The sequence below is a fragment of the Polyodon spathula genome, chromosome 18, assembly GCF_017654505.1.
Source record: "Polyodon spathula isolate WHYD16114869_AA chromosome 18, ASM1765450v1, whole genome shotgun sequence".
NCBI classification, from domain to species: domain Eukaryota; kingdom Metazoa; phylum Chordata; class Actinopteri; order Acipenseriformes; family Polyodontidae; genus Polyodon; species Polyodon spathula.
In genome coordinates, this window is record NC_054551.1 from 22307565 (window position 1) to 22323511 (window position 15947).

Sequence of the window (15947 nt, forward strand, 5' to 3'; positions counted from 1 at the left end):
CTAAAAAACAAGTGGTACAATACATCACTAGCTAAGTGTAGTCTGACCTACGAGACAAGCAGTCTGGAGAGTACAAATAACCTGCAATTGTAGAACGGAGAACTTTACTTGTTAATTAAACAGAAAGTGGTAAGTAATGATCATGTATTAAATAAACGTGCTCATTCTTTACTGGAGATTTACTCGTTTTAACTGTTTGCCACTTGAATGTGCAAACCTTACTAAATGTTTTTTTTTTTTTTTTTTTTTGGACAATTGAAAGAGTGAATGATTTCTAAATCGGCTTGATTTATATATAATATTGAAATGATGTGTGTGTGGGGGGGGGTTGCATTAAAAAAAAAAAAAAAAGATTTTTCTGAGATTTAGTTGACAGAACTTGTAGGGCAGACAGAAGAATTCATAATGAAAATATTTTGTGGGATTGCAAATGCTTGGGATACACGACCAGGCGACAACAAATTGAATGTAATCTGTGCGTAAACAACCGTATACCTTCACCGATTATTTTCTATACATATATACCTGCCAGGTTGCACCGAGTAGGAACTTGCAATGGAAACGGAAAAACAAAGAAAACCTGGCAGCTGTGATGCCGTGAAATCGGTGTGCAGCACAGCAGGCACTGGGGCAAAACCGAGAGACCCCCAGAGGCTCTACACAGCAAACGTTGCGAAGAAGGAAAGCCACAGGAAACGGGGCAAGGACACCTGGACTGCCAAGTCGAGGGAGCTCAGCGGCCAGAACGTGCGCACTATCAATTCCAAAAGCGTCGCAGCAAATAAGTTGTTATACAAAAAAAACGTGGATAACTGCTACCAGCCGCAACCGGAGAAAACGTTTTCAGCGGAAGAGGCTCGGCAGGTGATGAAAGCAGTTATAGAGGAGCGACTGAGGAATGCGGAGTACGATGGAAACGCTTGTTCCGCGCTGGCACGGGAGCTCGCAGACTGTGTTAAACACGCGGTGAAGGAGCTGCTGTTTTTCGAGAGATATAAAATAATCTGTTTCGTGGTTTTGGGACCTGTCAAGCAGTCGGACTTGTGCTGTTGTAGTCGGAGCGTGTGGTGTCCGTCTGCAGACACATACGCAGAATACTGTTTCAAAAACCACTCGCTATTTGCCCTCTGCGTTCTCTACGCCGTGTATTCTGAATAAATAACTCAATCTTCAGCTGCTGCAATGTTTCAACCATAAATTAAACAACCAAAATGCATTTATAAAGAACAACTCTGTGAGGACAACATACAGAGTGCATTAAGAAACAGCCCACTGGATGAAAAACAAATCTGTTTGTAATTTATCTGAGTCTCTTACAATTCGTACGTTACCCATGAAGTGAGGATGCTAGCTCTTTGCTGCTCTCTTCTGGATTCATTAAGACATTACCAAGACAATGATAAATTTGACCATCTTAAAAATTGTCAGACGACAGTTTTGAATAAAATCAGAAATAGTGTTATTGTTACTTATGTCATCTACTAATCCGAAGCCAGCATCACACTGGATTTCATGAACCACCTGGTTATCCTGGTATACTGTGTTATAACGCTTATCAGTTACATTTTTAACAACGTTTTCTGAAAATGAAAAATTAATATGGTCTCGTTTTATTTTTCTGTTTTTTTGTTATTAAATTTAATTTAAATGTGGGTTCTGCGTCCGGAAAGATGCTGTACTGTACAGTAAGGTGTTTGCACATATGTGTACCGTTTTAAATATTTAGGCCTAAATAATAAACGATAATTAAAATAATACTTGAAATAATAATAACAGCAATAACAACAGAACAAAAAAAAGTGTACTTTTTTTTTGTTTGTCACGTCTGCAGATCTCCCCCGCCGTTTTTTTTTTTTTTTTTTTTAAGAGGTGTAATTTCGAACCACAGTTTTAAAAAAAAAAAAAAAAAAAAAGGAAGTTATGGTAACACGAGACCATATTTGATTTTTTATTTATTTTTTTTATTTTTTTATTTTCAGGAAACGTTGTAAAAATTGAGCAGATAAGCGTTACACGGACCCCGTTTCCCTCTTTATGGTGTTGTAGTGCTGTACAATACTTTCAAACGTAATATCACAAAACTAGAAATTAGCAGTTTGTTGCAGTTTAAGCATACGAAATACATTATCATCAATGTAATGTGAACCAGAATTGTATAAATGAATAGCCGGTAAGTGCCGTTTACACAGTTTGGGCTATTCTGTGTTTTTTTTCGTTGATGGTGGTGTTGCAAATCTTATTGCAAAGCTGGAACCTTCCCAATTACAATTTGAACATAGATCAGCAAAAGATAATAAAATAAACACACACACGCTTCAGATAACATTTTATGTCAATTATGTCAACAACAATAAAAGCAACCAAATATTTATGCACAGTATGTAATTAAACAAATCTCTTTCCCGCCTAGCCAAAATAAATAAATTAATCATTTCCAGAACAAAACACTTTGAACATGGGTATCCCCAATGAATATGTTTTGTCACACTGTTATGATTTTAACGATTGAGACGAATGTGTATTGCGTAGGTTATTTTAAAAAGTTTTAGTTATAACTCAAATCTAAAAAATACATAGGCCCATATTTAAATTAGAACAAGGTTGCATTACTAAATTTAGGATTTAATCGACTTACTTGATTGCTGACAGCTGTGTCTGAGCCAGACACAGGCCCCATGTGATCGCTTCTATTCCCAGCTTTGCCAGTTAAAATTAGACGCACTCCCGTCCTCTCCCGTGCCACCCCGAGTCAGGTTAGCAGTGGCATATGTGCTAATGCAGGCGCATTAATTTGACATTGAGGAGCAAAGCAACAACTTGAATGGCTATGTTTCCATTTCCCCTCATTTTTTAAAGAAGGGATAATTTAGGTAAGAAAGCTGTTTCTTTTAGTGTGTGGAAGTGTATTGTGTAATGGCTTGAAGTAGATTGAAGTCAGGTCCTCAATTCCAGCGACACACTCATGGGGGGCGGGGAGGGGGGTCAAGGACAGCTGACATAGGGAGATCAGTGAATACTATTGTAGAACAAGTATTTGTAAATCTGTCTTTTTTAAATATAGTTTTATTTGTGAAATCTCCAGATAGGCTTAGGAAATGTTATGGGAAAGTGTAAATAATATCAATAAATGTAAGGATGTGGCATATGCATAACATTATTGTATGTTGTTTTCGTTTAGAAGTGCGTTTAGCATAGGCTACCCTTGTTTGCCATGTTTTTAAATATGCTTTGCCATATCTCTCTGTACTTTACCATCCTTTGACTGTGCTTCATTACACTTTGCTATGCATTTACTATGGGGAATTTTTATAAGGGCAAAAACAGCTTAACCCTGCTTTGGGTTACTAAAATACATTGCAGTGACTTGGGCACAGATCTAGCAACGAGTTATTTATTATTCTGTTCCATATTCACTAAGAGCGCATACCACATTTTGACAGACATTCTTTGAGTAACTCGAGCGTTAACGCTTTAGCATATGACTCAAATACGTTCATTGTATTATAGTGTTGCATGTATATAGCACGGGCACTTTGTAGGATTTATTTGATAGTATAAGTCTACTACTGCACTTCAGGTATTGTTTCCCTCCAAGCATCAGGGATTATGTTGTAAAAAGGTGTGATGCACGTCTTCAGCCAGTGGGAGAGATTGTGTGCCTCTGTGTGTTCGGAACCATGGCGGGGGTAGCAGTGTGTTCAGGAGCGGTAGCCTCTGTCAAAGCGCTATGGGAAGTCAGGATACGGAAGCATCAAGAAGATTTACAGAAAGATCGAGCACTGCATGACAGAGGGTCGGTGGGCAGGTAAGTCACTTTTTAAATCTGTTTTAAATTTTCTTATGGATTACACTGTGTAACAAAATTATTATTATTTTTTTTTGTTCCTGGGTAGTAAGTGTTATTTCCTAATTGTTTATGCCTCAAAAGTATAGAACATGGCTATTATTTCCCACAAACTTTGCTTTTGTGACCAGGACAGTGATATTTAAAAATATCACTATTTCCAATGGGAAAATGGGCAAATGTGTGTCTTTTCGTTCACATAAAGTCAGAAAAAAACAACATATGAATCCAAATTAACATGTATTTATACTAAAGTAATACAAAGATGACCACAAAAGATTTAGAAGTGAGTAGTTTTTCAAGATTTACAATTATACTGTATTTACAAATGTCAGCCCCACAGCAGGCCAAGCCTCTGCCCAGCCCTCCTTTTCAGGAGATCCACCCAGATCCCTCTCCTAGGCATCAATGACCCCGTTAACATTACTCTAATTAGTAGGGGAGGTCACTGAATAAAAAGAAGACATACATTTTTTTAAATTTAGATTTTAAAAGGATATTATCCACTAGGGTTAGCACAGGTAACCCTGGAGTGGATTACCACTGCTTAAGGGAAATTATATAAATCCAAATTAATTAATAGTTATAGTAAGATGGCAGAATGCCCAACGTATTAGAAAAGACGCAAGGATAGTTGAATATAGATCAAAGATTGTATCAGTAAGCATGAGGAAAATGTTTTGTTTCATCTGTCTCCAACATTTTCATATCAAACACTGATGGCAACAGCACAAAGGGTTTACTAAAGCATTTACATATCACAGGAAACGCAGCCCTTTTTCATTTCTATAGAGGGTTTTTAAAACCATAACGTTTTCTACACTGCGGACTTGTATACAGGTCTGAAAAAGATAAGTTCACTGAGAACTGAAAACCGCTGTTTTTTTTACCGTGTGTTATTTAGCAACCAATAAACAATAAAAAAAGGTTAACGTTTTTATGCTCGGGTCGCTTTTAAAGATTTAAGAGTGGGTGAAATGAATTGGCAGCTGTATAACAATACTTTAAAACGGCATTTAGCTCCAGCATTAATACGTGCATGTACCAATGTGAATTAATTAAACAAGTGCCCCCTAATACACGTCTCACTTCATGTGCTGTTAGGCTGGCGAACGCGTGGGAAGACAGGATAGCCCTGGCGAAGCTGAAAGAGAAGGTTGTAACTGAGGAGGGGAGGATCGTTTTAAGGATCGAGAAGGAAGAATGGAAGGTACTGTTCAACAGAGTTTCATTTTACTGGACATTTATTTAAAAAAAAAAAATCTTGCCTGAAATGTATTTAGAGGTGAAAAGGGGCGGTTTCATATTTGTTTCAATAATAGAATTTATACATGACTATATCAAAAGGATATCAGGCAAAGGAAGGTGCATTAATGAGGTCTGTAATTAATAAGTTTCTCTCCTTTGTGACTATGGTAATCTGATGGGGTACCAGGTTAATTAACTCCTAAGAGATCTCTTTACTGTACTGTAATTCAATTGGAAACTTTTTCAACTAATTCAGAATGACTATTCAAATACTCATTTGATAAAGAAAAATCTGTTCACCCTTATAAAAGTTTCCCACAGTAAAAGCATAGCAAAGTGCAAGAAAGCATAGCGAAAACATGGTAAGACATAGGTAAGCTTTGTAAAGCCCAGATAGGCATGGTAAAGCATATGTACTTACTAGTATGTAAATGCATGGTAAATGCATAGTACAACCGTAGGGAAAACTGCAAAACTATTCTGCAAACGTACTGTGGTAAACTTTTATAAAGGCACCCCAGCACTGTTATATACGTCTATCGTGTAGGTATTATCATTTAATTCAGACATGTTGTTTTTCTATTAATGCAAGGAGTGTACAAGTAATACAGCTGAGGATGTGTTTAAAAATAATCATACCCATTCAAATTTTAATACTAACATTATATCTATCTTTATCCATAACTTCCACATTACAGCATTGTGCTTTTTATTTTCAATCTTTATCACGCTTGATGCATATTCATATTTTCACATTTTCAAGCAGCACCCTGGAAAGATTATTAAACGATGCCTTTCCATTCTGATGTTTATAAAAGTGCCAGTGTTCCTAAGGTGTAGTTTGAGAGCTCTGTATTTAATCTCTCGAGGGGTACTGTAACACTGTTTTCTTTCACAGTCTCTGCCCTCTGCCCTGGTACACATGACTAACCTGCAGGAGTGGCAGCTTCACAGAACTGGACTGCTGAAAATCCCCAGATTTGTAGGGAAATTTGACAACCTTCTTGTGCTGGATCTGTCAAGAAACTCCATCACTGAGATTCCCAAGGAAATAGGTCAGATACTAAACCTTTTACAATACATATACAGTACATTAAATACACAGCCTGGCCACTTTATTAGGACCTGTCTACCTGATTGGATTTGGCTTTGTCTTGGTTTGAGGCACGTTCTCCCGGTAGGTCCCTTCATTAAACATTGTTTCAGATCAAATCATAGAATAATGCTGTTCCATGACCACAACAACAACTGGATCACAATCTGGGATGAATGGCACGTCAGTCATCACAGCCCTCTACCTACCTCACTGCACCAATTGGATGAAATATTAATGACTGAATGGATTAACATCCCTTGTGGAGTTTATGTCACTTTGTGTCAAGGCTGTGATCAGGGCAAACTATGGCCCAACTCAATATTAGGTACAAGTCCTAATAAAATGGCCAAGCAGTGTATGATGATTCAATAAAGGGAGGAAATAGCCAAGCCTTTAATAGCATGTTCTCACCTCTCATTAGCATTTTACTGCAGATCGTTTACACATTATTTTAAAGCTTACTGTCTTAGCCAGCTATGTTGGGATGGTCAAAACCTTGACCTGACTTTTGAATTCAGCTGAAATTTGACAACAGGGGCCTAAAAGTTTGATTTCATTAATTTATACCCAGCGAACATAAACTACTCCTGGATTTTATTAGAACATTTTACACCACCTTTGCATCCCAGTGGATTGCATTGTTTCTATGGCTAATCCTGGGATAAAATCCAGAGTTTATATCTGTGGGGTATAGGCTGATCAAATCTTCTCCTAAGACCCTTACTAAAGGGAGGTCTCTGAAAAAAGGAAAATCACCTATAATCTCTACTGAGCTTGGCTAGACAGCAACACTCATTACTTGTGCTTTATGTAACTATACAGGCCAGCTGACCAAACTGAGAGAGCTGCTAATCAGCTACAACAAAGTGAGAAGAGTCCCGGAGGAGCTGAGTGACTGTGAGAGCCTGGAGAAACTGGAGATTGCTGTTAACAGGGACCTGAGCGACCTCCCTCCCCAGGTATGAATTTCTAGAACCGGTTAACCAAGGATAGGAAAGGCCCCTGTCATACAGCAGTCAGGCCCAGGTCACAACCTACATTGTCATGGTGTGCCATTGTCATTTTCTTCTGCTTGGTATATGCATACAATTTATTTTTTTTTTTTTACTCAAGTTAAGCAGACTGAAAAACCTTTACCACCTGGATCTGTCACTAAACCAGTTTACTACAATCCCAGACACAGTTCTCAGCATGCCAGCACTGGAATGGTTGGATATGGGAGCTAACAAAATCCAAAAGCTCCCTGAAGACATTCACAGGTGCTTTTTAAATTTGTGTCTGAATTTTAATGTAACTCGTGAGGTAGTATATCAGTCAAAACAGCGGACTTTAGACTGTGATAGAGGGACGATATGCCACTTACATTTCTAATTTAAATAAAACTCATTATCTATTAACTGAAAATTACTGACGTATTAGAACTTTCATTAACTGGATGTCAGTTAGAAAGCATGCAGCTACATAGTCAAAAGCACCTGAACGCAGACTTACTTAAAAAATGAAATACAATATTTGAATTACTGCAATAACAATCACTCGGCATGATCGCAATCATAATAAAAGATATGAGAATTTTTTTTTTCATTTAAAGATATTTACTCTACATATTTTTAAGACTGAGCGTGGACTGTTGAAAAGGAACACTGAGTAACATGCATTGTAAACTACTACACTGAATTCTAATCTCTGAACACTAACAGTTCGATTGTTTTTAACCAACAGAATGGAAAATCTACACACCCTGTGGCTGCAGAGGAATGAGATTACTTGCTTGCCAGAAACAATCAGTAAAATGAAAAACCTGGGCACCCTTGTGCTAAGTAACAACAAACTCCAGGATATCCCAGCTTGTATGGAAGAGATGGAAAACCTCAGGTAGCGTTGCTCTCGAGTTCCCTTAAATACCAGTTCATGTCACTGTGATAAGTGAGAAAAGATTCAATAACGTATTTGATACCTGCAGGTTTGTAAACTTCAGAGATAATCCACTGCCACTGCAAATAACTCTACCGCCATGTGACAACCCTGCAGAGGACGAGGACAGAGAAATGTTTGGAAAGGAATTCATGAAAGCTTACATCCAGGAGTCAAAAAAGAGAGGTGACCAGCAGAAATAACCATTCTTTTATTGAAAAGTTATCTGTTATCAGTACTACCAATTAAAGAGGTCTAGCATTACAACGGCATTGGATTTGAGTAAGCAGATGCCTGTACTTCAAATTTTAAACTGTTTTTAAAGAAAAGGAATAAAATAAGGTGCCGTTTTTTGTTTTTCAGAAATCAGTTACACTTCTGTATTAACTCTGATGATTGATGCAGTGGAACAGAAGATTTGCACCTGACATTTGCAATTTGGGATTATTGCTTTCTTTAAAGCAATTCCAACCTGCAAGAACAGTTTTTGACTATCAAAGGTAAACCACTGCTCACTGAGGGATGCGTGAGGAGGTCACCGCTTGTGCTGTTGAATGAGGAGGGTTTATCTCATTGAGGGATGCATGAGGAGGTCACCGCTGGTCTTGCTGAAAAGGGAAGGTTTATGAAGAATTGAAACACCAACACGGTCGCTGGTCTAGAAGAAGGAGTTAATAAAGTTCACTGTGATTCTGTCAGGGGCATGTTGGTTGATGAGGCGCAGTGCAGCTGTCATCAGCCTTTGGCTGGTACAGCTGTAAGAAGAACGTTCTCCAAGGATATCGAAGGGCTGGTGTAATACTGTAAAGTGGCTGCGTATCCTTTCTGTTGCAAGTAATAAATCCTGCCTTGATCTATCAACAGCTTGCACAGACGGCCTACCGTCTCCCGCTCTTCAACAGCAGGCATCCTAAGAGACAAAAAATGTAATAAATAAATACACTTATACATCCTGTACTATACCAGAAACAGATGTTTGAAGGTACTGATCAAAAAATACCCCACATACTACAATTAACCCAGTGGTGGGTGTAGACTGATCAGATTACTGAATAACCACTCTCCCCCCAATGAACAGAAAGACAACCAATTAAAAATGAAAAACCAATGTGTGTTGCAATCAATAAACATATTTTTTAAAGCAGGTTTGAATCAACCAGTTTGTTTTACAAGCTAGCATGCAAAATGCTATTTACTGCTGAGGCAGGTCATTTGTGATGTAAAGTGCTCTGTGATGGCACTGAGGTCTGAATTAAACCAAACGTCACAGAGCCACCACGGCTATACTTCACCTGTCAAAGCAGTCACTCGCACACATTCTCAAATGAATTGCTTTATTTGCAAGAGGCAAAGTTGCACACCTCCTGGCAGCTACAGTCATGTCCATCGACTAAATTCCAGGTTAAAGGGGTAACAGCCTAGCCATGTACATTAGGCTTTGTTACAAGACCTTCACATTAAAAGTGTAGGAATAGTCCATCCCAGAGGTACAAGGGTTAAATACTTACCCTTCTAAATTGTCTGGTAAAGTATCCCCATCTTGGTCGTGTTCCTCAAAATCCTCTTCTTGCTCGTCGTTGCTACCCTCTGGCATCGCTGCATCACTGGCTGGTTTTCTCATGCCACAGGTAGCCCAGCTCGACATGCGCTGAAAGACGCCGAACTCTTGTGGCCCAAGCCCTAGAGACCTGAAAAACTCCCTCCCGACATAGTGCTTCCAGTCACACCTGTGATGACAGCACAGCGCTATGGAGATTCCAGCCACCTTCAGCCTCTTCTCTGCCACGGTTTCACTGGCAGGCTGGCCCTCATCTACACCAGTCTCTGTGTGAGCTGGATCCGACTTCAAGCGTTTCCGTGGTGGCTCTCTGTCTGTAACCTCTTCGCTTGATCTGTCTAACAAGCATCTCAAAGCAAGATCTAAGAGAAAATAAACCCAAGAAAGAATTTTGTACGAAAAACTCCATATCACTTACTCATGTTTTGTTTCAATATGTTGCCATGATCAAGTTGATCAACTTCATTCCATCAAGAATTCCTTCTGCTCCCGAGTGTTTACAGCAAAGGTCACATTGATATCGCTCTGATGTCAATGGAAAATAATAGATTCAGTTTCAATTTAATTTTAACACAGTAGATGGAAACAAGGCATTATTGTAAGAGTAAAGGAACCACCTACTGATGAAGTTCAAAATTACCTGACGATTTGCAGAACAGCAAAATTGACACCTGAAAACAACTAACTACTCTCTTTATATAAAAATATAAAATAAAAAAAAACACAAAATGAATAAAGTATTGTACACTTACATGGAAGTTAGTGCTTTTAAACAGCTACAAAGCTTAAGGCTCCAGAATATGTTTTGTAGCAATGTCTTCAGCATTCCTATGAAGAATTTCTGGTTTCTTGCTAACCACTGTTTCCTGTCGTTTCACAGTTTCAATAATATGCAGCAGTAACGAATGAATTACCTGTAGCGGCTCCACACAGATGTTTGCCAATTCCCACTACAGGCATTTTCTCTTTAATCAGGAGGGGAACTTTGCCTGTAAACGGAGAAATAATTATGTTACCCAATTATCAGGCAAAGAAAATATTAAAAACAGCTAGACAACTTTGCAAAGTCTTACTTACTTAAACACAAGTGCTGAATGTCAACGTGCAGCCTTTCAAACACAGACTGGCTACTTTTATGTTTACCATCTACCTATAAAACAAAATGAACAGAAATTGTCAACAAATACACTCTTTGTTTGATTGAAGTTCATTACAACCAATGCCTGATTAATTCAAATCTGAAGTGGGTTTAACATACAAGGTTAAAGACTTTACTCCATGCTTAGAAAGACTAGTTCAAGCATGTATTAGTGATCTTACCTAGGGTGCTGGGTCACTACACTTCCATCTGGATGGACATGAAGAATGAACTCACCCCCTAAGAGGGTGGTCCCTATAGGGCAGCGCTGAGGCAAACACTTTAAAAAAAAAAAAAAAAACCCAGAAGAATAGTCTTTAACCTTAAAGCGAGTGGTTGCTCTTTCCACCAGTAGGAAATGGATGTTTCTTGATCCTTGCAAGGCAATGTCTACCCAGTGCGAGAGCTTTCCTCTTCCTGCACCAAACTCCACAAAACACCTGTCGGGACCCAGCAAGCCCAATGCTTCCATGTTACCAAGAAGGGATGCCTGCAAAACAGTAATACAGTACTTATTTATAACATATTTACCATTGTGTAAATCTTGCCTGTGTCATACAGTAAATGTTATTGATGTTTTTGGTTTGCTCAGTGATTCACAGTAGAATTATATGTAGAATATTAAAGCATTATGACCATCAGGCAGCCACTCCAAACCCACACCGTATATGAGTGCAACCCGATGGGGTATAGGTTGATGGAATTGACCCCTAAGTCCAAAGCTTTACCTATTTTTTAAGCAATGGATGTATTATCCATATCCATATGTAGACAGCTCAATTCAGTTTACATAAGGCAGAAACTTAAAATTGTAATCGCTAGCAATAAGAACTTTAATATTTTAAAAATAATTCAGTCATCAGGGGTTCCTTCATTTTTGAGAATTGTGTAGTTCCAATGTTCTGTCCCTCAGCCAGCAAATAAAACTTTATGTATTTTTAATGCCTAAAACAAAGTAAGTTATAGAGCTTCATTATGCCCCTTGACAATTCTGTTCCACAGCCTATGTAACTACTTGTAAAAACATTACCTGTTGTTTCAGATGTTTGAAGGCAAAATCCCCATTCTTTGGATCGTTTAAGGTTTCTTGTAAAGCAGAATGTGACAGTATTTTTTGTTCATGCTTATGATTCAATCCTATGAAAAAAACACCTTTATTAAACCAGGGATCAAATACTCTAGAAAGGGTTGTGCTATATTAATACAAGCCTACACACACACACATCAAGAAGCTGAGGTTCCAAACGTGGCAGATTAAATTGTCACCAACAACATTTCCGCCAGTTGTTTTAATATATCAGTAATTTAACACCATGAATGTTCACAGAGTACTGTAGGCAGTTCATGAATGAGGATAGCCGAATAACCCACTAGCCCCCGAGTGGGCTGTTTACAGCTGCATCATAAATGAAATACCAGTAAGAGGTCCTACTGGAAGGTTTTTGGACTACTTAAGATCCAGGGATACTGACTTTTCTTTCATCAATTGATTCTCTTATCTAAATATTAAACAGTGTTCTTACATTCACAGGTGACTATAAAAGTGAAGCAGACACACATTTCTTCAAATGCTTTTATCAGTGCATTGTACCTCATTAAAAGTGAATGGGCACATCTGAAGAAGGATGTAATAGGTAGACCATGATTAAAGCCTTAGCCTGGTCTATTATCACAATAAATGTAGGAGAAAAAAAAAATTAAAGCAACTGAAATAGCCATCTCCATTTATACAATCTTACCAGCTGCTGCATGTTTCAGCTTTTTAATGAATGCACCCAGTTCTTCCTTAGAGTGAGAGGACAGTGTAATCTGAAAGATTTATGGAAAAAAATATTAGATACTTTTCTGTATCAAGTTGTCAGAAGAATGCAAATAATGCATCTTCTTTACCATAAAACTAGAACATACCTGTTCTTTACTGGTGTGTGGGTCTTCTTCTAGCCCCGCATTGATATCTTTAACATAATACACCTAGAAAAGCATAAACAAGATAAAAAAAAGAACCATTGATCAATCCGTCTTCCATCAGAGGAGGTGAATTGAGTAACACGAATCACATGAAATTAAAGTAAGGAGGCATTATATTACACCCCTAAATTAAATGGTATTTAATTTTAAATAATAAAAAATAACCTAAACACAACTGTATGACTAGATGCATAATCTCCAAAAGAACATGGAACATATTGTACTACCTTCTTGCTGTCTTATTAGATACTTTTCAACAAACACTTACAGGTTTAGGCTTCTCCCTCGAGTTGCACTTTTTAAGATGCTTTTCAAGTTTATTTTCAAACACTGTGCTGGAAAAGACAAAACAGAATGGCATGATTAATATACTCTGCAATTGGAGAGCCTGTATTTCATTGGTACGGTTAAAGGGAAACTCTACTCAAAAGAACAAGGCTCTATAATTGCTCTGTATTCACAACAAATGCGTCTTGCTGCGCCAATTTTGTTAGTGAAGGGTTTGGCCAGTATTTCAATTTTGTCAGCTTTCTGGGTCAGCTGGAAATGCAGTCAGCCGCCATATTGGTACCTTTCTGGTGCCGCTGTTACGTCATATCGTTGACAGTCACCGACACCAGTGAATGCCGGCAGGGTGAATTATATCAGAATGCAAAGCATTCGGGTGATAAAATAACAAAAGAAAAAACAGTAACCAAAAGTATTTTGTGTGCCTTAGCCTTTAAACCAACAAAGGGCAGCCATAACAAAACAATGGCTACATCATATAGGAACGGGTCATACGCTCAATAGAATACTATGTGTGAGTATAGAACGAGTCAACGACAGGACGGCACACAAAGCGCGACGGAAGAGAGCTCCAGTACATTCCAATACAATACACAAACTTGTTTTAATGATTTTTATGATATAGTGCTCAAGGAGAGTGCCTCAAAAGCTTTAGTTAACATGTTTTCTATTGAAATTGTTATATATTCATTTGCATTACAGTTCCCCTTTAATAAATGAACAAAACTATTCCCAGGTTAATATGTAATGATAAAACTGAACATGCTTCTGTGGTGAGTGAGACTTTTAGTAAATGGATGCTTGCTAGCCAATGCCTATATAATGTCCTTATAATGTCCTATAGAATGTGCTGGGAAATTAGGCCATAAAGCATATTATAGCCAAACAGTAGACCTGAAGCACACAATCCCATGAACAGTGATAAAAGAATGATGTTATCAATAATAATAAAAAAAAAAACTCACTGTTTGGGATCCAAAGGACATGGTATTCTTTTTACATCATCTTCTTTCTAAAAGAACAGAAACGATTTCCTTACCAATAGAAACATGTCAATGGCTGGCAAACAGGCACTTCCTATTCTAGAAGAATTGTTCATATTATCAGCTATATATTCCACATGGTATGTTTGTGCCTGAGCTGTGCTGACACTCTTGTGATGATACAGCACCTTATTAAGTTTATCAAACTGTTTACAGAAGATGACAAACAACTTAATATGGAATTCTGTTGTTAAAATAAATGTGTACAAGAGGAAATCTGTGAAAGACATATCTGTACAATTTATGTAGATTGTCATTTTCAAAATCTAGCCAACACTAATGGGGAAACTGGAACCCCATTACATGACGCCAGAAGGGTCATTTTAAGCGTTTGAAACACCTGGCTCATCGTAGGGTCTATTATAATACAGCAGTAAATACTGGAGCCTTTAAACTGGTAAACCTGTAAATGCTTTAGAAAGGTATGCAATAAGACTGCAAGAAGGCAATGGTACAATACCCCGGGTTAGACGGAACTGCACGTTTCACTGTATTTCTAGTGTACTTAAACGTGTTCTGAAGAGCGGAGTGTAAAGGTAGCATTATAAAACGTGCTATTTTGTATAACTGAGACAATGAGGCTGGCTGGCTTATTAGTAGAAAACAAGTTGAAAATGTAATACATAACACCAATCAAGTTCTCCTAGGAGACTTGGCAAGTTACAAATGAAGGTTATGCTAACAGATTACATGCAGAATGTAGTGTTGATTTCACAGACCTCGATTAGCACTAATCTGGGACTACTTTAGTTTAGGCAGTCCAAGATTAGTACATTATTTGTATTTGTCCTAAACTGTGACGTTCTTATTTAGGATACTGCCTGACAATGTTTCCCACAAAACCTCAATTCGCCACGTATTGGTAGCTAGATTTCAACATACTGCATTTTTGTCTGCGTTTGCGTGTTCTCCGCAGAATGTTTTCCGTTCTGCAACAATCATTTTGCAGTAACGCTTCTTTCTCTCCACAAAGTATCCACATCTCCCCGGCAAAGGTCCATTCACACCATCTGCACTAGTTTCCGCCATGTTACCAGCACTGTACAAACCAGAATCCAGTATCACGTTAAGAAACGAGGGGTAGACACTATTGATTTAACATCACAGGTATTTGTAACACAGAATGGCCGATCGCAGTTTTATTTACAAAACCGAAAAACTGTATAAATATAATTATTTGTTTGTTTTTTAAGTGCCAAACTAGTAAACTGTGAAACTCCCCCTCCCCCATATATTATCAGCATGGTATTGCCCACCAAAGATACTATGAAACGGCAACAGAAGTTCCATAGGCGTGTCAAGCTTTTTCTTTTTTTTTAATGAAAATGTGGTTTCCACTATTTATGGTGCAGTGTTGCAGTCAGTCTCTGCTTATATATATATATATATATATATATATATATATATATATATATATATATATATAGAGATATAGATATAGATATAGATAGAGAGAGAGAGAGAGAGAGAGAGAGAGAGAGAGAGAGAGAGAGACTCTCTCAGCACATTACTGGCGACTGTGTCGATGCGATTATGACGCTGATTTGAAGAATATAACAAATATAATATTAGTTAATATTTTGTTTTGGTGTCACTTCAAGTCTTTACATAATCAAACTGAAATCTGATAAAATGCCATGGTAATAGCAAAGTAAAAAATAAAAAGCATAAACATTCTGGGAACTAACGGGGTGCTCTGCAATGTAGAAAATTTGTTTAAATAGAAAATAAAACACACACACACGACAAAAGCCTGCAAAAATACGTTTTCTTTGTACAGTATTGTATTGGTGCATTGAGAGACGTTGGCGTGGCTACCTGCCACAGTGCAGTTGCATACAGTTTCAACA

The 15947-nt window shown here is 37.8% G+C and overlaps 3 protein-coding genes across 7 annotated transcripts; 2 read left to right on the top strand and 1 right to left on the bottom strand.

Moving 5' to 3' along the window:
- Positions 1–33: 33 nt before the first annotated feature.
- Positions 34–1807, top strand: LOC121331266 (dynein light chain Tctex-type 5-B). The gene is made up of 2 exons (XM_041278544.1): positions 34–129; positions 533–1807. Exon 2 carries the CDS (start codon positions 556–558, stop codon positions 1156–1158), a length of 603 nt encoding a protein of 200 aa, XP_041134478.1. The 5' UTR covers positions 34–129; positions 533–555; the 3' UTR covers positions 1159–1807.
- Positions 1808–1912: 105 nt separating this feature from the next.
- On the top strand, positions 1913–8558 carry lrrc39 (leucine rich repeat containing 39). Of its 5 annotated transcripts, none has more exons than XM_041278331.1 (9): positions 1913–2870; positions 3578–3805; positions 4949–5054; positions 5991–6147; positions 7011–7147; positions 7302–7447; positions 7911–8063; positions 8152–8288; positions 8466–8558. In XM_041278331.1, exons 2-9 carry the CDS (start codon positions 3678–3680, stop codon positions 8528–8530), a joined length of 1029 nt encoding a protein of 342 aa, XP_041134265.1. In that variant the 5' UTR covers positions 1913–2870; positions 3578–3677; the 3' UTR covers positions 8531–8558. The 5 variants fall into 5 exon arrangements, with proteins under 5 accessions (XP_041134265.1, XP_041134264.1, XP_041134266.1 ...); XM_041278330.1 differs by having other exon boundaries at positions 3596–3805; XM_041278332.1 differs by having other exon boundaries at positions 3602–3805.
- Positions 8559–8835: 277 nt separating this feature from the next.
- trmt13 (tRNA methyltransferase 13 homolog) lies at positions 8836–15126 on the bottom strand. The gene is made up of 11 exons (XM_041278328.1): positions 14980–15126; positions 14020–14066; positions 13035–13101; positions 12707–12769; positions 12538–12607; positions 11829–11935; positions 11121–11288; positions 10738–10810; positions 10575–10649; positions 9611–10022; positions 8836–9012 (listed from the first exon to the last, which is right to left on the bottom strand). Exons 1-11 carry the CDS (start codon positions 15124–15126, stop codon positions 8838–8840), a joined length of 1404 nt encoding a protein of 467 aa, XP_041134262.1. The 3' UTR covers positions 8836–8837.
- Between the last annotated feature and the right edge of the window lie 821 nt (positions 15127–15947).